Raw genomic sequence first — 22,141 nt, 5'->3', positions numbered from 1 at the left:
ACCGGACTTGATCTGAGAGTAAGGGATTTTAAACTACCGCAAAAAAACCCAAAACAATTTAAAGTTCTCTCTGGAATACAATCAACTTTCCGAGTTCCAGAAATAATGAATCAAATATAAGAAAATATAAACGCATATATATACAGTGCTTTCTCCTTCACTGTTCTTCTTTCTTTCATCCTCCCTGCTTTTCAAATGGGACTTCCATCTCTGTGTGACTCTTTCCCCTTCAATCAATACTCAGTGCATTTCTCCTCCCTCCACCCTCTTAGGTGTAAAATTGGTGTGGCTACACAACAAATAAACACACGCAGGTCTGTCTGCATCTCAGATATAACACTCACTTCTGGAAGCTTTGATTGGGCGGGGCAGGTTTGTGCATGTGCATGTATTTTCCTGGCTGAAACAGCAGGGAAGGGGAATCAATTCCATCCCCCAACGATTTCTTGTTAAACTAGAGAAAGGTAAGACGGAAAGACACCCACTGCACAAAATATCATACTGTTTCTCACAAATATATACATATTTATACATCCACAATAGGCATACATATGCACTGCAAGGCTAATGAGATCACGGCTTCATGCTGCGATACCAACAGGAGAGAACTGTGAGAGGGAGCCACTATTGGAAACAGATATGCATTTGTACTGGAATTCATATTTTCCTGCTTGCAATGCTCACCAGCTCTGCACTGCTCAATATGTCTTTTTAATGGAATGTAGGCAGTCTGTGTACCTAGCAGACAAGTGTCTTTTGTTCAGTGAGAAAGCAGAATGGCTGAGGAGAAAGTACAGAGTACAGAGGCACACGACAGAAAGCTCTGGTTGGATTTTACTTATGAAACAGATGAGTCCTTCTAAATATAATAAACAAAAGTAAACAAGTCAATTTTGTTTTTGTTCATGCTTATCAGTGTTGTGTATAATAGATTACTTTGTAACTCATTAAAGTAAAGTTCAATAATCACATTACAGTTACAATTACATCATTGCTTGGGATTCCAAAGGTTCTTCAATTATCTGCATGTTGGGCGGATGGAAAGTAAAAAAATATGTATCAAAAATGTATTTTTCTTCCTGCACACTTGCAATTTAAAACGCTGCTTTCAGTTAATGTGAAGGGATGAGGAAAATGATGGCAATATAAACATTACTTCTTTTTTATCGCAGTAAACAATAAGAGGATAAGATAGAGAGCATGCAGACTGCCTCCAGGATAGTAACTGTATTACAATGCTAACAGAACATTGATTTTTTTTTTTGCAAGCATCTGCACAGAAAGGACAAAACTAGCAAAGAATCCAGAATTAGGTTAAAGCTGAGTGTATGCTGACCCCAGTACAGCAGCCAGAGCCTGTTCTTCAACAGGTAACAAAGGCAATGACGAGCATTAACGCTTGTAGCACTGTAACCTCTGTTTATACCTGCATCTACTTCTACAGTAGAATCACATTAAAATCACAGCGGCAACATGAAGTCTCTTTAAGCTGGTTTTCACCATTGCTTTTAGTTATTAATGAATAATGTACAGTGCATTACATTTCTTGAGAAACGACCCTGATGTAACTGGTTAATAACATGAAGGCTGTATAAATCTGAAGGTTGTATTGATTTTCCTATAAGTGCACAACTGCCAATCAGACTCAATCGAATTTAATCAAATTCAATCCAGAAAACCTGTTGCTTCATGCTTACATCCATCACCATTAGCACCATATTAGCCTCATTAAGCCTAAAGCACACAAATAGCCATCTTCATGCAGGGAAATACTCTTTATGGAGTAGCAACAGCAGCAGCTCATTAGCCTGTAGCATCTCAAGAACAAAAGAGTGTGTGCTAAGTATAAAACCCCTGAGAATGGACCTGCTCACCACAGTGACAGATCCCACAATTCACAAACACAGAGAAATATAGCCACAGGGCATACGAAGGAGTTCAACCAAGTCTCTCCTTCCACAGGATAAAGGGATGTGTCCAAAGCCTATAATTATATATGCATACAAAACTAAAAATCCAAAAATCTCTTTCCATCTATTATACCACCCTTTTTCCAAGCAACTGGATCATAAAATATGAGGCGCTGTTTGAACTATTTCACCTTCCAAATCCTTCTTTCTTTCTCTGTGTCTTCCGCTTACTCAGAAAAGGTAAACAGCCCAAGTCCAAGCCCCACAGAGCATTGGTTGCTACAGCAGCAAATCGGCAGGAGGTGGGCAAAGTATGTGTGCAGTGGCATTTGTGTGATTGTGTGTGTCTCTATTTGAGGGTGTGTATGTGTGTGAAGGCATAATTTGCCCTGCAGTTTGTTTGTTTCTGCTTTTCAAAATCACAGAATCAGAGACTGAGCCTGAGGCCACAGGATGGGGCTGGACTAATCATTTACTGTACGCGTGTGGGTTTCCACAGTGTGTGTGTGTGCGCAAGCTAAACATGCACATGTGTGGGTAGCTCCATGCTTCTTCCTGCTTTGCAGGATGTAAGGAAGGGTTTTCGTACGCCTTCACCCCTCCCCACCCATGGGATCAGAGGCGGTGTTTGGGTCTGCTTGGGATACGTCCAACACTGAGCACCAGACTCTCGCATCCAGACCCTAACAGCTCATAACTAGAGATTACACACAAATACTCAAGTCTTCCTGCTAAGAACTTCACACACGACACTTCCACATGATGATCCAGAGCTGATAGTGTTGATCGAAACCCCAGATCTTGAAATGAACCGTAACGAGGTGGACAGATGCACTGAGTGAGGGAAACACTCTCTGCAGGGAGATTGCACTCTATTACTGCTGTGATGAATGAGCTGGATTTCTCATTCTGATAGATACATTCATACTCCATACTGCTTGACTGTATGAGCCAATTTTGCACACACATGACTACTAAGCAACATGACCGCAAGCAGGACAACCCAACCAGCACTGCATTGGTTGTTATTCCTGGAACGGGACAGCAGACTTCCTCAAACCCCTGCTCTAAGATTCCAGGGAGTAAGTGCATATATGTGTGTTTGTGTGTGCATGAGGGTAGCCTTTTCTCCTCTGTGCGTCAGTTCCAATCTGGACCAGGCGAAGCCAGCCGTCACAGAGGCAAACTGCCGGCAACGGCACAGAGAGGAGGAGGAGGAGGCCTCTTTCTGCAGCTCTGCGAGTGAAATCCCCGTGTGTGTATACTCATGACGGATCTAGACCACACTGTGATGTCTTATTCATGCCGTATCAATTCATAATGACCAGCCTAGTCCCCAGTGTGAAGATGTGCGTGCACACGCAATCACAAACGCATAAGAACGTGCATGTGTGTGACTGGACGGTCACCACTGAAGAACTTGCCCATGTGTGTAAATGTGTGTGTGTGTGTGTGTGTGTGTGTGTGTGTGTGTGTGTGTGTGTGTGTGTGTGTGTGTGTGTGTGCGCGCGCACATGTTTGCTTGTATGAATATTTAGAGCATCAGAGATGGTATGAGTGTGTATGTAGAACAGCGTGTACCAGACAGTGGACATACACACACACACACAGACCACTGATGTCCCAGTGCTTGAGTGTGAATATTTAACAAGCCTCAATCCATCTGTTCAATTATTCATGAGGAAGGACACAAAATCGTTAGTAAATATAAACACCGCTGTTTCTCTCCTGCTTTTGCTACATCTTTGCTGCTCTCCTTTGCACCTCTGACCATCTCTCTCTCTGTTCTTTAACTTTGTCTTTCTTCTGTCTGTTTTTTGTCCTCTTTTTCATTCTTTCTCATTCCCCTTGTGCTGTGGTTGTGAATATTTCAGATGGCAGAGTGGTTTCTAAATTACCCCCTTTTGGCTTCCGCTCTCCTCACATGGTTTGGTCTGCATTTCTCTCTCACACACGGTCCGACTCGTAAAGAAAACAGTGACAAGCCATAAAAGCCACTTTTACCATCTGACAAGGACAGGGGCAGGAAGAGGGACGGGGGCAAAAAGTTAAGGTCTGGCCAGTTTGGTCGCCAAGTCAGGTATTTCAAACTGCTTAATTAAAAAATAAATAAATAAATGTCACCCGTGCACTAAAGTTAAAATTTCACCCAGCGTCACTCAAATTAGGAAAATAAATATAGATAAACACCTCTGATGGTTTTTGTTGAGGAGGTGAGTTCTTCCAGGAATAATGAAAAAATGTGTCTTTTGTTATTAGTGCTCAAAGGATCCTTGGAGAGCATTTCCTTTGCCAAGGTCAATGCTCTTTCTGGCAGTTTTAAAGAAAGTGATGAGGATCTTCATCAGATTTGCTGGGTTGTTCAACACAGCCTGAACTCTACTGGGCAAGCTTTCTTTTAATTTATTTAAGTATTCTCCAGGAATAGTTCTCCAGGCTTTTTGAAGGACATTGAAAACTCTTCTTTGGAGGTTGGCTGCCTTTTGTTCTGTTCTCTGTCAAGATGCTCTCACACTGATGCATTAATACTGAGGTGTGCGATTTTTGTTTTCATGTTCAAAATGAAGCCCTTGACAATCAGATGCTTTTCAGATGGTTTTGCATGGTGGATCCCTGGCTTGTCTCTTGATATAAGTTTTCTATGCTTGAATGAGCCATAACATCCTGTACTGGACTTAAAATGAAGTGAAAAAGGAACCAATGTCCAAAGACAAGCTTTGAAACACTGTCAGAAAACCCAAAGACCATTTGGGCAATTGAGTGAGAGATGCAAATGCTAGCAAAACAGCCAATAGCAGCAGATTTAAAAAAAAGTTGGATGTCCAAATTAAACTGTCATTTTCACCATAGAAGATCTCAATAGCATGCATAGTCAGAGGCTGGCCAAGATGCACATAAAACGTGTGGCTGAAGCTACAATAGTCAAACATTACAATCAGTTTTGTTAAGTGTGTTCAATAAAAACATACTACCATAATGACAATACTGTCACAATTCACATACTGTGCAAGTAACTTCATAGTGTATACAATGTACTAGACGGAAGTTTCGAAATGGATACACAGTGTGAAGTCTGAAGCTAGCTTCACTGAAGTCTGTGCTGTCATTATTTACTTAGTGTCAGACAAACCACAGTCAAGAAATCAGGATGTCTACCACTGATGGCACAGAAACCTTCTGATGAAGATGAGTTGCCATGGGGACTGCTGCCAAGCGGGAGCCCAAACAGTCCTCTAAGGAAGAGAGAGAGTCCTAGCACACTGAGGCAGGTCATTCATCAGAAGAGACAAAGAGAAGGAAACAACAAGACCAGCTTGAAGCATTAACAGCCTGCCAGATGCACACACACATGCATGCATGCATGCAAAGACGCCTACACAGCACAGTATTATACAAACACAAACGGTCACGAGGAGAGAAACCCCCCCCCACACACATTCAACTCAGTCTTTCACGCAGTCATACACAAAAAGTCAAAAGTCAAAAGAGTTAATTTGCTTGCTTTATGGCACAAGAAGTCTTGGAACACTGGAGCAAGTTTACAAGCCAATCAATCTGAAGCAAATGAAAAGGGGAAAATAGTGTATATGTGCTGAATGGTAACAAAGTCAAAACAAGTGGGAAAACTGTGACAGAGAGATGATTTATAGGCTTAATGATAGTGCACTTTATTCAAGATTTCCTACCCTAAATAATTCTTTATTTTCACTCTGAGCTACTGTTCCCTAAGCATCAAGCAATCAACAAACACAAAACACAGCATCTCTCCAACACAAACACAGAAGAAGCAGCTTTGCATCAACACATATCTGAAGCGGCTCTTTTATCTACAGTCAGAGCCACAGAAAGGACGTAATCCCTTGTGTATGCATACCATCCACACACAGAGATCTAATTATAGTGTTATTCTCTGAGTGTTTGTGTCTAATTAGTGTTATTTACATTTTCCCTCAGTTTTCTTTCTCTTGTGTGTGCACATTTGCCTGTGTGTCTCAGTGAATGTGTGTGTGTGTGCGTTTGGTGTTTGTGTATATTAGAGTACCCGTTGCCAGGCATTAACGTTAAATTGAAGGATGTAAAAAAGCTTCTTAAAGACGGATGAGACACACCCCCTTTTCAAACCTTTGCCAGGGTTTCCTCAGCTCCCCTGTAGTGCAGGTACTACCACACCCTTCCCACATCCCCCCACCTCCCTCATCTTTCCTGGGGAGTTATACAAGAGAAAACCTTCCCTGATTATCTCCTTAACCCACAACATAATACAAAAAGTTGGTCATTATCGAACGCGACACCCCCTCTAAACAAACCTGTGTTGCTGTCCCAAGCAAATACGCTTGCTCAAAAACCTCAAAATACCCTTTTGTCTCCTCCTCCCCCAGTCACCCATCGTCAGCCTAAACCAGATGCTATTCCCTGGGGCCAGCTATCAGACCAATTGCTCTACACGCCCCCGACTCTACTCACCTATGCCACTTTTTTCCCTCCATCCTGCGGTCCTTCCTTCCTCCTGCTCTCCCACTGCGAAAGCACACTAATTACAAACATGGATGAGTAGATTACAGATCTGAAGCGCAGTGGAAGTGGGATAAGGAGTAGTCAAGGGTGGTGAGAGGGGGGCAACAGGTCGTTAACAGTGATGAATGCAACTCTATTTTCACTGTTATTGTTCAGTGATGTTCTGCGCAGCGCCTCTCACCTCCGAGCCACTGTTCCCATGCCTTCTTGTCGGGGTCATCCATCACAGGAAGCTTTAACTAACTCCGTCTCTCCCTAATCATCTCTAATCAATTCCAATTATCTTTCCTATTTCCCCCATGCATCAGTGTCTCCAGGATCTCTGAGGCATGGCAAAAGATAGGAGGCAGTGTAGCAGGGCTCTGTATAAAGAGTTTGGCTCTCACAAGAGAAAGTACGTAGCTCTTGAAAATCCACCTGTGCAGTTTTCTGTTTTTTAAATGAACCAAGACACATTATACACCTTAAACCTATTAGCTTTGACGCTCAAGCACAAGATAAAATTCAGTTATTTCTAAATGCTAAATATTTCTTTCTTTTACGGTAGACTTTACTAGAGCTCTTTAAAAATGTGTTCTAGCAAGAGCACTTGGATTAATTCATCTTCCCTTTGTAGAGCAAACTCATTACCCCGTTAACGTAATGACTCCATGGGATCAAGTGTTTAAAAACTTCCCACAAAACAACACTACACTGCTCATTTAACCAACACCCTTTTATTAACCCGGTAGCTTTTCCTCTAAAGTTTAATGAGAGCGACAATCTCATCTGCTATCCCTCGCTCCTCTACCCCCTTTTGCCCTTCGTTCTGTTTGTCCTCTCAGCAGGGTGTCTAAGACAAACGGCCACTTTGTTATACAAGCTTTCCTTAAAACCCTCACTCTAGAATGAGCAAAGAGAATAATAAAAAAAAGAGTAGAGCAAAAAAGACAGCAAGAGCGTAAAAGTATAAAAAAGCAGAAGGGGAGCAATTAATCCTGCTTCCAAGAGAAGAGAAACCATCTGGGTTTGTGCTACACCTGAGGGCAGCGGGCTTTCACATTAACCTCTTTTGTTGGGATCATAAAGGCAGACCCTAACAAGCCCCAGTGAGCTCTTTGAGCAAGTGCAAAGACTCGCACACAAATACATACGCAACCACAGACTCTCTTTGTCTATTGAGCTCTCTCCCTCTCTTTCTCTGTCGTCCTCAGACACACACATAAATGCACACATGACATAGCAGTGAAAGTCTTCCTCTGGGAGATGAGGACCTTTTAAGTCCATTAAAAGCTGCTGGCGGGAGCGAGACGAGGCTGTAACCCAACCGCATCCGACTGCAACCAGAACCCATGGTGTGGTCGGGAACACTGCTCAGGAGTTGAGAAACACCTTAGGAAAAAAATATCTTTGTCTTCTACTGCTGCTCCTGATCCCACGCTACTAGCCCAAATTTTTTTTAACAAGGACTACAAGTCTTTCACAAAGTAGTATCTGTCAGTCAAGCACTGGCACCATAAAGATTGAATTATTGCTGATTCCTTGGCCTTGGATTTGTTTTAACTGTTAAAAAATGCCAGGCACTTTCACACCTGAAAAGCCTCAAGGTCAATTACTGTTCTCTTCTGTCTAACCAAGGATAAAGAACAAATGAGTGTATACACAGACACATAGCGAATCGATTAAGCAATGTTAAACAAAGTCTCACTCTCCAGAACATGGCTGAGAACCCAGTGATAGGTTTAGAATAATGACCATGAAGTTAGACTGGATGTGTTAGCACAATCATTTGGCTGCTGGCTACGCCAGCTGCTCCAGATGGACCAATCACACTGGTTCAAGGCCATCCGCTGGTCTGAGAAGCCTTGGTCTGCTCTTAGTCTACTAGACACACAACTCAGTGCTGCTCAGTGTGAGCAAACAACAAGACAACCAGCCTTGTACCAAAAGAGGAGGCCTTAAATTCCCAGCGGCTGGTTTGGGCATAATGATAGGTGACGTGGGGAAATAGTTGCAAGGAAGCGACAGATAGATTCAAGATGGTGTTAAACATCAAACGCAAGATAAACAGATGGAGGGCTAAGGCTAGGATCATGGGTTAGTAGTATCACTATGAGTATAGAAGGAAGGGAAATGGCTTTTCCATGTCCCACTGTTTCATTATTCCCAGATGCTCCAGGTAATCTGAACGCGAATAATAGGGGCTCCAATGATCAGTTAGCAACAGGGACACTGATTATACCAAAGAAAGAAAAAGAAACATAGAGCCTCTTTGTAGATGGGAATAAAAGTTAAGCATTACTGTGGGATCGTCTCGCTGCATGAGGTGCATAAGTGGAAGGATGTGTGGGTGTGTGACTGAATGGGACCGGTCTTAACATGAAGCAAACGAAAGTGTGCTCCACCTTCACCATTCATATGATGAAGGTGGAGCATGCTGGTGGACTCGCATGACATAAAACAATCTCATTAAGTAACAAAGCCATCCTTTCACCTGGACTTAGGTTCACAGTCTAATTTGTCCCTTAGCTCCAGTCTGATCAAATCTCTGTCACCCCTGGATCCTCTTGCAGACAGTCTGAAGCCCTTTTCAGACACGGGATACGTAACATTGCTGGCTTCATCCAGCTCTTAAACTGGTGCCATTCTGTCATTCAGACACTTTTATGTTATTTTTCAGACAAACCCACACAATGAGACAGCCAAAGTACAACCACGAATTTTTCCATATGTGCAAAAGAGCTGTTACACTTGTGGCAGCAAGCATTGTCGGCATAGTGACTTTAATTTGGAATGCTAAGTTATCTTTGCCATTTAAAAGAGCAGGATCTGTGCTGTGAGCTGCAGAAGCTGACCCACAAAAGACCGTTCTTCCGGATTAGGAATTTCAAAACTGCGTCACAAACAAATTGCAAATTAATGTGCAAGTTATTACTGCTTACAAATCCATTAATGTAGATATGAAGCCAACTAGTTTAGATGTCCATTCTTCTCACCCAGTTCATTTTGCCTTACGGTCAACAAGAAAGAGTTCTGATGTGTATTTCACCAAGTGCAACTGAAATATATTTGTACTTTAATTGTGTTTATACCTAATCAAACCAAAGCCAGAATTCACCAGACCTGCCTAACTGAGCCATCTTTGGTGGTTTGCATAGTGTGCGCTGACAGAGAGGAAGAGGTAAATTAATAAAAAAGCGAATGTACTTACAGTCGAGACAGGCCAGGGTTCTTCTGAAACAGCAACTCAGGAAGCTGCTGCAGTTGATTACGGTTCAGCCGCCTGCAGCAAGGAAAACGTATGATCAACCAGTGATTGTGCGTGTGTGTCTATGCATGTGTGTCCTTGAATGTGTAGGCTGTGAATAATTTCTTCTAGCTGCCGTAGAATCGGCTTAGCCACAGGCTATTGTGTTTCAGTGTGCTCTGCATGTCACATAAATATCCAACTGGTCAGAGACAGTGCCGTAAATTATCGCTACACAGTTAAATTACTTTGTTTTGCCTTGCAAAATAGCATTCTGTTGACTTTCCCAGAACAACAAAATAGCAACATTTCAATTTTTTTAAAAGTGAATCATATCCATTCAGTTATAGGAACACTAAAACATTTTATTCGGGACGATCTATTGGAAAAAAGATGTTTCTAAATAAAATTAAGAGGAATGGATGAGCTTATTCAAGCCCAAGGACACACTGAGAGGAGTGGTGGTTGGCAAGAGACTCCACGTCAAACAGCTAACATCTAAGACTGGCAGGCTTTATGCAAATACAACAATTAAGTCAATGGAGAACAGACTGTTGCTAATCTGTTGAAAACCACAACTCTCTCCTTTTTGAATGGCCCATTTGAGGCCCATGGGAGCGAATGAGAGGACTGTGGCACAGAGACGCTGCAAATGTGAGGCCACTGCCATGCCTTCAGACAAATTCAGACAGATGTTAGGACTTGTGCCACACACTGTATACACTGAGAAGAGTGTTCGGCCAGCTGAGAGGGAGATTTAGTGCATAATGGACATTAATGGTCTGCTGCTGCTTCGTTCACACTGAACTGTACCTGCTGGTGGGTTAGTGGCTTTTAAACATTAAAGAAACGAGCCACTCAATTTCCACATTGGTCTGGCACATGGAAATGTCTACCCAATGTTTGGGATCTGTTGAATATGGAGGAGGAGGAGGAAAGGCAAGCTGTGCGTGGTCTCAAGTTTGGTAACACAGACTGTTAATGTGGGTTTCAGATCAGGGGAAAGTCTTTTATAAGTTAACCACTATGTCTGCATTACGGCGTGGTCCATAAAGTCATCTGCTGTGCAGGTTTCCATGTGGCTAGCACTATTGATTTACTAATGAGCGGGTTAAGGAGTGGTTGATTGCGTTTGTCTGTGTGTTTTCCCGGCGAGTTTACAAGCTGTCAAGGAGTCCTGGTGCTGTCCAGATGAGCCAGGGTCTGCGGTGGGGGAGGCCTTTTAAGCCCACATATCCCACTGAGGGCATTCCTGTCAGGCAGAGCTAATAAAAATACTCGCAGCCCACACCGTACCCTCTTAGCACCATCCAACCACAATGAAAGGCCAAGATAGTGCCACACACTTGATTTCGCAAGATTTTATGTATCATTCCTGTTAGTCTCATTACCCCCAACAAATACAGAGAGTGAAAACACATGAGAATAAGGGTGGGATTTTCATTTCAAGTTTAAGTGTGTTCAGGCTATCTAAAGACAACCATTGGTCATACTCACAGTCTTTCCAGCTCCTTCATGTCATCAAAGGCCCCACGCTCAATCACAGTAATCTGATTCTCCACCAGCTGCCTGCAGAAAAGAAGGGAACGAGAAGTTACGTCACGTCAACGTCTGTAGGGGGTCACTCTGGCTTTAGAATTGTGTAATGGGCTTGGTTTTAGGGTTTAGGGGGCAAGGGATTTTGCAGTATGTACAGTATTTATATATTCAAGTAGGGTGCAGTATATTCAACACTTCTCTTCCACATACACACAAACACACAGAGGGCAGTGGTGTGGACTGAGGGGCACTGGGAATCTTGGCAAAAGGAGGAGGGATAGCAGCCAGGAAAGTTTCCAAGGTGGTTCAGAAAGTGTGTGTCTGGTGCTCTAGTGTGGTCCACTGAGTGTAGTAGCTGGGTGGAGAAGAGACGAAAAGTAGGCAGGGGGTCAGAAAGTGTGAGGTGAGCTCCAAGTTTTTGACATCTGACTGAATCAAGGGAAAGTGGGATGTGCGTGTGTGTGCGTGCGCCTGTGAAACAGCATAGCTGTACCATATCAGAGTTTTTAGGCACCACATCAAGGCTATTAGACATAAACAAGCAAACATGGATGCACACAAACACAGAATCCATGCACACAAGTTGCAACACATCCCTTCCTCAAGTACAATGCCAAAGCTAAGACACAAAAAAGGGGCTTAGATAGTTTTGGAGTGTTACAATAACACAAAATCAGGAAGGAGAGAAAAGTGTCCAGCAGCTTTAGAAGCAACAAGCGCTCTCCTTCATTACATACACAACTGTTCTGTGTTGAAGGTAACCTCTCATGTCTCCTGTGAGGCCATGGCGCACTGCAACTCAGCAATCTGGGCTTCCTCCCCATCGAATATAAATGCTAATCACTTTTCACACTCCATAAACATGGAGAGAAACGTGCAATTCATCTCAGATCTCTTTCTCATGAATTTAGATGGAAGCGGAAAAAACTGTGATGAGTACTTTTGAATTGAGAAAACTTTTTTTTTCTTTTTTTTAAGGCAACCTGCAGGTACATAACCTTAAATTTCTCTGATCTCTTTTGCTATCTACTTTTTGTTGATTGTTCCTTTATTACTCAGTACGCATTTCATCACAGAACAGAGACACACTGCAGATTTTGAAGAGCCAAGCACTCGGATAGGTGGATGTAAATCAGCTGTGTTGATTTTAGACTGACAGAAGAGATGGCAGCTCAGTGTAAAGATAAACCTCTGCTCCTGTTCTTGCTCCTTCTGAGGGCAGGATCAGAGGTCAACCTGCTGTTGCCCCAAAAAGCCAACATATGTGTGTGTGTGTGTGTGTGTGTGTGTGTGTGTGTGTGTGTGTGTGTGTGTGTGTGTGTGTGTTTGTGTGTGTGTGTCTGTGTGTGTATGTATATGTGCCTTACTGTGGCAGTGAGAGTGGATCACAAGCTTAACAGCAAGGGAAGTTCTGTTTTTGGTAGCCCTGCAAGTTGTTTCCTTCTTACTTGCTAGAAGCAAGCTGTCGACACGAAGGCATTTAACCTCCACATGAGGGTAGGAGGTGGTGCAGAAAAAGGGGCATGCTTAGGAAGACAACAAGGGACGAGAAACGTTGGGACCAGGAGGGAAAAAATGGGCAGGGGGGATGGGTGAGTAACCATGAGGATTGAAAACAGTCAGACTTTGCAGGGTAATAGGAATTATGCTGAGATCATGTTACATTTAAAACATGTTCGGGTCTACAGCGCTTCCCCTTTAGCAGCGTTTTTAACACCTATAGCAGTGCTCACCAGTTTGTGTGCACATACACACAGAGAAACTTTTATAACTACTTTATTACCCGAAGTCACAAGTGCTGTTTAATTTCACAGGAGAGGGAATTGATGACTTCACCTGAATGTGTTAGCTGTGTTGAGAGCCCATTTAGAACTGGCGCTTGTGTGCACATTACATGCTGATGTGAGGGAACAGAGGGCAAGTGAGCATGTGTGTGTCTAAGGGACGGTAAAGTGCAACTACAACAGGCAGAATACAGTGAAAGAGAAGGCCATTACATCAGTGGTTGCAGTCACTCAGGAGCTTAATGTACTTTGGAGTAGGACTCTTGATGAATGCATTGCCACTTCAGTGGGTTTATGCTAATATCAGCAGAAAGTCAGTATAGCTGCAAACTGCTAGGGTAGATACAATTCAGATATGCATGGCTAGATAAACTCAGCCACCAACATGCTCCACAGATACTCCTACTGTACAAACAATTCATTACTGCCCATAAACAGAAGGTGAGTACTTACAAAACTCTGAGGTACTTCAGTCCAGCAAAGTCACTCTTAGTGATTCGTGTGAGGTTATTCCCATTCAGCTCCCTGCAAAGAGAAGGATGCAAACAAAAATTAATAATTACATTTTACCTCTGAAACTATTCAATAACAGCTTAATGAGCGCATAGCAGCATAGAGGCTGTCACACTTGAGGGATTAAAACAACTGCACACTTCTGACAAAAGTGACACACACACACACACACACACACACACACACACACACACAGTGCACTTAGTTTTTTGCTAAAACATAATCCTGGTATAATAAATGTTGAGAACTTCTTTAAAAGCTAGTGTTTTTTTGTTGGAAATCAAGGAGGCTCAAGGTGCTAAAAGGAAGTTCAAGCTAAGTTCCAACTCTACTGGGAGATATTAAGACGTCCTTTAAAGCCACATTTGAGCTGCCTGTTTGTCTTTCTGTTCCAGCCTCCTCCAACCAAACACCGCCCCCCACCCCTTCCCTCTCTGTCTGCCATGTCCTTCTACAATCGGTGGGGATTAGCAGGAGCCAGCACAGGGGATTTGGGTAGGGCCACAAGGCCAGAAAGCTAAGTGCTTTGGGTATAATGGGAGCAGTTCCCTGCTGGGAGCTGGCCATTGCTGCAAATAAACAGGAAATCAAGTAATTGAAGAAGTGATTTGAATTTTAGGTTTGTTTTCAAGTCCTAACCAGATGAACTTGACTCCGACACCCAAGGTTGTTTGGTGGATTTGTTGACCTCTGGTTTGTGTAAATGTAAGATTTACTTTAAACCTCAATAGTAGATTGTATTCTCCTGACAGAGGGAAAAACAAAGCAGGCAAAGCAAATCATATAAGCCTCGAAGGCACTGAGAGTAATCAAAACACACACTTTGTGTGTTCTATTAACTTTCTGAGCATTATGTGTCCACCCTACACTGACCCCCAGGCACTCCTTCGCAAAGTAAAACCAAAAAACTAGTTCCAAATCTACACCGAAACCACTGCTCTCCCTTCCTCAGCAACTCTCTCGCTCTCTCGTCTAATGACCACTCGAGGGACCGTAGTGCTATGCGGTACGAACGAGAACGGTCATTATAGACAGATGGTGGATGTGTGTGCGTGTATACACAGGTGCATCGACAAGCGAAGCGACAGGACCACAGGAAAATAAATAATGGACTGGGCTTCGTTAGCCTGGGCTCTGATACACACACATGTGGAGCTCATTACAGGTGCTTACGAGGATACGCGCATACACCCACACACATGCCTTTTTGGATTTCCAGTGTCTTATCTTCAGGGTGGTCATCGCTGATGAAACCCTGACAACATTAAAAAAGAAAGACTAAGAGACAAAGATTTGGGGGTTATTAAAGAGAGGGGTGACAGAACAAATATATGGAAAACAAATGCTTTTTCCGTTTAGCAATGATGTTTTGTTTTGTTATATAAACAGAAGCCTGTCAAATATCTGCATGTAAGCTGTTATACAACACCATTTCAAAATCTTTTTATATTGTTTGATATTGGGTGGCTGCACTAAATTAACTCTTTCTGGAAACATCTTCAAATGCTGCAGTATCCCGCAGGAAGAGCCATCTTAAAGGACACACCTGTTCAGCAAAGCAGTGACATTTAGGCAATGCTCAAATGCCACCACCAGGCTATAGTGTTTAGTCAGGATAAATCCATGGATTCATACTGTTTATGACATAGGCTGACCTTTATGATTGACATTTTGAAAACATCAAGCAATTTTTTACAAAGTCCTTGAAATTGCTCCAATGACAGTCAGGTCTTTTAAAGTTGTCCCGACATTAATCTTTCCACCTTAGCTCATCTTCTTCAAGGACAGATGACTTATTGATGCCGTATTGACACAATCCTTGACAGTCCAGTGCCACACTGAGCTGTAAGATTGCATATTTCTTGCATTGTCCTAAGCATGAATTTCAAAAATATATGTACTGGGCAGTGTGTGTGGCTGATTTTTGGATGTCCGGTTGATGTAAAGAATTCTGGCATTCCCATCCATTTCTGTTTAAGGAGGGAACACATAAAGAACAGCGGTATACAAACGGTCACATTGTTCAGATCTACAAAAAGATTGCAGAATACGCCCTGCACACGTGATTAAGCCATGCCTCTGGATTCAGCATTGCTTGTCTCTGTGTTTATTCCACATCTAAATAATGGCACAGTATGCCAAAGTCAGATTTAGTGCCAGTTCAAGCAAAAGTCTGCTGTTTATTAGCTACAGTATCAGTCATTGCTGTTTCCTTTGTTTTCCAATCAAAGAGAGCTAAGCAATGGCTTTTGGCACTGCAGCAAAGGCATATTAACTCCCTCCATATACAGATGTTTTCTGATACTGACTTTGTGCGGGATTTCACATTACAGTACCGCAGTATTACTTTAGAGGCTGAAAATTATTAGGTATCAGACTGAGCTCCTATAGTAAAAAGATTTCCACTTCCCAGTCTCAGTCAAATCCATTCCACCCTCTGGAAATTCTGTAAGAATTCCCAATGCTGACACACTTCCTGAGGAGAAACCGGATTTATGACATCACAATCTAATCCGTCTTCATCTTCTGTCCCAAGCAGATTGATGCCTGAGAGTATTTCCTGGTGCACCTTCCCTGGGGTGGACATGTGGCAGCTATGCTCCATTGCCCTGTATCTCTATAAATTCAAAGAAGCTTGAAACACTGCTACAATGCTGAAAAACTCATTACGTTTATATCTGCCAGCTGCTGGGGTCCCTCTTCTGAGCCTTTTTCTGACCTGTTTCAAATTGAACCACATTATGTGAAATGATACTCCAAGTCAGAGAATAAGCAAGCACAGTGGCTCACTGAAGTTTTCACACAGATTGATCCACATGTGCTCTTTTTCTTACACACATATACAACTACAATTTCAATATATGAGACCAAAGAATGCATTGAACCACTCCCACTGACGTGTATATGAACAGCACCACTGGGACAGGCAATTGTGTTCAGATCAGAGCCAAATCACAACTAAATGGTCACAGGAGAAACTACTGTTGGCTGCAGAGATTTTCAGCAGCAGAATCGATTTGTGCCAGAAACTTTTCAAATCAAAAACAAACATAGAACCACTGGCTAGCAAATGAGTCATTATGATGAGACAGTTACTTAAAACAAAGCAGGATAAGGCAAACAACTCAATTTAGAGTTCCCACATCTCACAGGTTTTGTTAATCATTCCATTCAGAAACCATATTACTGCTACTAGAGTTGTTAAAAAAAAAATACTCAGATACAAATCACTACTGAAAAGGATAAGACGATCATTTGCAGCAGTGTTAATACCAGCAGCGCCTTGTTTGCCTCCTCCAGCTGACACACAACTTCACACAGTACTGCAGAATGGCAGGCACACAGCCCCTCCTGCCAATAACACCTGTTCACATGACTTTGACACTTTGACAAATTTCAAGAGGTCAGAGGTCATGCCAACAACATTCTCGTGTTTTTAAAAGTTATTATAAATGTTAATCTAGCCAGTACCCATGTTAATGCTACCTGTTAAACTATTAGCAATTATCTGATTAGCCACATTAGCCATCTGTCGTCATTAAGCTAGCAGCTAGCAACTATGTGGAGGCTAGCTTACAAATGAGTTCTGCCCATCTGTATTGTTAATAGACTGTTCATTTAGCTAGATAACACAATTATTTATGTCACCAGAAAAACCAGCACTACCTCACAGAGCCTAAAAATAGTCTCTCTTTTTTTCACCACCTAAGAGAATCTTAATTTTTTTTTATCAGGCAGCTTAGAAATATTGTTGTCATTGATGTTATTGTTTTTATTGTTTCAATTTTTTTTTTTTTTAAAAAGCCCCTTAGTTTTTATGACAAAAAAATAAGACGCTTTGTCTTATTTTTTTTTCTCCAATCCTTTTAAAAATAGTATCTAATATTTTCCTGTGAGTCGGTATTGAGTTTGACAATCCCAACTGCCACACTTCGGCTCATTTTGTTTTAGTTTTCATCAATTTCAGTGTTAGTTTTAGTCATATTGTGGGGATTTTTTTTAAATTCAGAAAAAAATATTGTAATATTAACACAGACATCCAGCAGACATCCAAGTAAAAAAAAAATTAAATCAAGCCTTGACAAGCATGTTGTGAGGAAAAATTTGACCAAATTGAAGGTTTTTCATTCACATTTTTTTATTTGAATTAAAACTTTATTTATTTTTTATTATTTTAATTACGTTTTTTTCAAACTACATAATTTTATTTGTTTTTCCTTTTTTCACACCTACTATTAGTTGTTAATACGGTTCAGTTCACTATAATAATCTCAGTCCCATTCCTGGTTTTACTGAGGAGAGTCTGAGGAAGCTGGTTCATTTTAACAGTTGTATATTTACAGGCACAAATTTTACTAACAGGCTGCAAAAAATTATGCAGCAGGCTAGCAAAAGTATTTCCGCAAATGTAAACTGCAGTCATTCTGTATCGCTGCTGTAAGCGCCACAGGACCATTTGTCCTGGACAGCTTTAGCCTGGCAGGGAGGACAGAAGCCAGCTGATTGAGGATTGGTGGCATAGCACTGTCCAAACTCCTCTTGTGGAAACAATCTGATGAACACAAGCTTGACGTCCCACAGCCTAAAATGTGAATGCTCATTAACCACAATCACACACTGATGATGCTCTTTGACCAGACCGCTGAGCACACATCCTAATGAATGAACAGGTTGAGAAGCTGTGAAGAAGCAAAGCATTCCTCCTCCCGCAGACTTGGCAGCATATGGGCTTGACAGCCGTAAAACACGCAGGTGGAGACAGCAGGGGAAGAAAGACAGTCACTGTGAGACAGAAAAAGGAGAAAACTACTCTGACGGCGTTGTTAGCTGTCGAAAACCGACGGTGTGAAGCAGTGTGGCAGAGGGTTGCCGTTAGCCATGGGAGCTGTGAAGAGCTGACGGGCTGTCTGGGAAATGTCAGTGGAGAAATGAGGCCTAAATGGCTGGAAGACTACAAGAAGAAAGTGACCTACATACTAGATGGTCAAACGGGGTACGTAACCAGTTGACTGAGCACACAACAGTCTCATACTGAAAGACTGTGAGAATGAGAAGGAAAGGAAGAAAGACCACCATGACCAAAATAATACACTCTTAAACCCAACTGGAACACTTCTGTCCACAGTAAGAGGTCAGATTTCTGCTCAACTCAAAACATTCCCTCTATTGAAATGTGGCTTTCAGACAAGCAGTTAAGGCCTTTAACTGTACATTTTTGGTGTGTGTGTGTGTGTGTGTGTGTGTGAGTAATCGTGTAAGTCTGCCTGTGTGTGCAGTCAGCGCGTAAAGACCGTCTGAGTGTGTTTTCCTGGCTCCTGGGCTCCTCAAGGGCTATTTACAGTTTTCATTCTGCTCAGTCAGGCCCCAGGAGCAAGATTACTGATAGGAAAGTTAAACATCAAGCGTATCTCACACATGCATTGCCGTCATACACACACAGAAACACACACACAGCTCCTTCTCATAGCCTTGACCACAGTACAGTCTCCTGCATCCTGTCTTGCTACAGGTAAAAGTCAAGGACCCAAACCCAAACATTTGACTTTTGCTTCTCTTTTCTGGGCCTTCAGACAACAACAATACTCCTGGCAAGAAGATACTATGATGTTTTTTTTTTGTTTTTTGGGGGGGGGTGGGCGTTCAGAGCAGTTGCTGCTCTACGCAAAAATTTTACAGATGGAGAGAAAGACTGGGAGATGGAATTAAGGAGCCTGGGAAAAGACCAGGTCTGATCAAGCTTCTGATCAAACATAGATAACTTACGGCACTTTCTCATGCTGAATTGAATCAATTAAACATCTGTTCCAATGTGTGTTACGGCCACAGGCTGGAAAAGGAACACACACGGGGCTGTAGTAGAAGCAGAGACTGAAGGGTCTTTCATGGTTTGTACTGTAACCGTAGTTTGTTCAGTGACAGATTCTGAGGTTCTATTGTGGCTTTGCATGCCGTATGAAGGCTTTTAAGCTACACGAATGTGTACTTTGACTAGAAACTATGGATGAAACAGCTGCACAGCCACATCTATTATGTTTCATTTGTTCCAAACAGAAGACTGACAAGATGTTTGGCTCACAGATGTGCACTGACTGGTAATTTGATGGACGCAGCATATGTGTTTAAATCTGATGGCCTCGAAGAATAAAGACTTGCCATACGTATGACTCTCACCCCCGCAGAGCACACTGATATCAGCATTCCTCCAGCTCTTTGCAGAGGTTAGCCTATCAACAAACGGATAACCCCCACTGCAAAAACAGGGCCATTTTAAATATTTTCAAAAGAAAATCTATCATCATTTTGATCGTTTACTCGTTTCAGACAGTTACCAAAAGCTGACGGCTTGCAGCTGTGCAAATGTGAGGATTTTTCTTCAGTTCTCTGATATTTGATAGACAATAAAATGGAATAACAAATAAAATGAGAAAGAAACAGCGGTGAGTTGAAGCTCTAAATAACTTAGTGTCATATTTAATCTTAAAATATGAGTTCTAAAGGTGTGGATTCATTTTTTTATTTATTTTTAATAGATGCATTATTTATTGAGAATTATAAAATGAACAACTTGATAAATATCCGAGCTCTAATGTTGCGGTCCTGTGCCATATTGATCTAATTAGCGTGCAGACCAGTGCAGATGTCAAGCTCATGTGGAACACTGTCCATAATTTGCTCACAAGACTTCTCTCAAACAGAAGTGTCTCGAGCAGCGTGAAATGTGGATTATGAAGGCATATCCACAATATCAGCAGAGTGTTCACTGATGCGTGTTTTACACACGAACAGACATCACCCGCCCCTCCACTTTCCTGCTTCTTACTGGCTAGTCAGTAGGGTTAAAAGGGAAGATGGTCTTCTGAGAGATGAAAGGTGATCTAGGTGGATTTTCCAAATTTGATTTTCAAGGTCTTCTGAGAAACCAGCCGTTGTAGACAGCCATGCAGAGCAATCAGTAATGTACACTGTATATGTTAGGCTCGTGAAAAAGTGCATGCCTTGGTTTTGGTGTGTTTTCCTGATAGACACGTGCACTCAAGTTATATCGATAGGGTCATTTCCGAGCTCTCGCGGGCTCAATTAAACACTTCCACAGAGTAGCTGTACTCATTAGAAGAGTGGGCCGGTGGGCCTGCGGTGTGTATAGTAACACAGCTGGTGGCTTTGAGGCTTGCGAGTCAGTCATCGTACTCACACTTTCTACACATGTATGCAAAATGTAAAAAGGTGACTTATTGTTTATTAGAACAAAAACTGAAAGAGCACAGTGGAACTATAGCTTGCAAAACCTCATTTACATTACAGCTCACAAAATCCTCGCTCAAAAGGCAGCTATGAAGAGAGCAAGACAGAGAGAGAGAGAGAGAGAGGACATCCACCTCAGTGTTCAGTACGAGAGGAAAGACCACAGCTGTGTTACACAGGCAGTAAATTGAAATGACAGAGTCCCAGGCCTGTAATTTCACAATGCTCTGCTGTGCATAAACATTCTCTGAATGATCTTCATTCCAGGCATTATCACTCCTCATGGGATTACCAGCTATGAGGATGGATATATTAGACTGTAAAAAAGACCTGAATGAAATTCATTCTGCCTCAGGGCTAGACCTATTCTGCCCTGTATAGTAAATAACATAATCTAGTTTATTCATTCATTAGCTTTGTGGTTGAATTACATCTCTCTTAACTGCTCTGGTGTAGTAATCCTTTCATTAGTGATTACCACTTTAGTTACTGTGCCAGCCTTGGCTTCTTATCGTGCTTTCAATCCAACCCCCCAGCTCCACCCTTCACCCCCATTTCTTTGTCTTTTTCCATCTTGCGCTCTCCACTTTAGTCACACAGCCAGTGTTGGCAGGTAGTAGGCAGGCTGTGTTCAGTCTTGTCAGGGTAAATTATGGATCAGGTGGCCAGTGAGCTGTCAGTTGTACCAGCTATGTGGTGATGCCAGAAACACTACAGGCATTCCCTGGCACAGGCACACACGCCTACCACCTCCAACCCCAAAATGCATAGATGTGGTTATCAAAGCGACCGGGCTGCTCATCTTTAACCACTACTAATCCTCATGTGTTTTCATCTGGCTATCGCTTATTCTCTGCTTGTGTGCAACATACACACATGGAAGCACATGCTGTGGTTTATGCACAAACTAAAGCGAACATCAGATTTATCCAGGCTTGCACAACAGACACACAAACACACGCATATGGTGTGCAGCCTCCAACTCCTCTACTCTGGAGGGGCTCCAACATGCCCCCGCATCTCAGTACAAGGTATCTTCTGGCACAGAAAATACATAATCAGTGCACAGACGTTTTGCAGTTACACACACACACACACACACACTCGCAAAAACACACACAACTCCTCCCCTTTTCCAAATCAACTCATTCACAGATGGGACACGCACTCGAACTAAAGAGCGGGGCTGTTAAGAAGACAAAACAAGGAGAGAGAAGAGTTTAATTTCATACCTGTCAAACAAAAAGCTTAACTAAGATCCTTTACTGTGCGCGAGCCAATTTAATCAGCATTACAGATGGAGATTTTCTCTCAGTGTTGCCTGATAAAAGGCCAAGAGAGAAGGGGAGGAGAGGCAAAGAAATAGACAGCGAGAGAGGATGGATGCAGAGAGAAAGCAGAGGGGGGAGGGA

General features: G+C 42.3%; 1 protein-coding gene across 5 annotated transcripts in view; it reads right to left on the bottom strand.

Annotated features, from left to right (window-relative positions):
• slit1a (slit homolog 1a (Drosophila)) overlaps window positions 1–22,141 on the bottom strand; it is an 84,159-nt gene that overhangs the window by 59,268 nt on the left and 2,750 nt on the right. For 4 of the 5 annotated variants that reach the window (XM_026189268.1, XM_026189270.1, XM_026189269.1 and 1 more), the window contains exons 2-4: window positions 13,428–13,499; window positions 11,149–11,220; window positions 9,616–9,687 (exon numbers count right to left, since the gene is read on the bottom strand). In XM_026189268.1, coding sequence (XP_026045053.1) covers window positions 9,616–9,687; window positions 11,149–11,220; window positions 13,428–13,499 — 216 coding nt within the window. Of the gene's footprint in view, window positions 1–9,615; window positions 9,688–11,148; window positions 11,221–13,427; window positions 13,500–16,760; window positions 16,924–22,141 lie in introns of those variants that run through there. The other variant, XM_026189272.1, reaches the window with a different exon arrangement.

This window comes from Astatotilapia calliptera, chromosome 13 (assembly GCF_900246225.1).
Source record: "Astatotilapia calliptera chromosome 13, fAstCal1.2, whole genome shotgun sequence".
NCBI classification, from domain to species: Eukaryota; Metazoa; Chordata; class Actinopteri; order Cichliformes; family Cichlidae; genus Astatotilapia; species Astatotilapia calliptera.
Note: the sequence above shows the minus strand (reverse complement) of the source record. Positions and strands in the feature narration are given on the sequence as shown.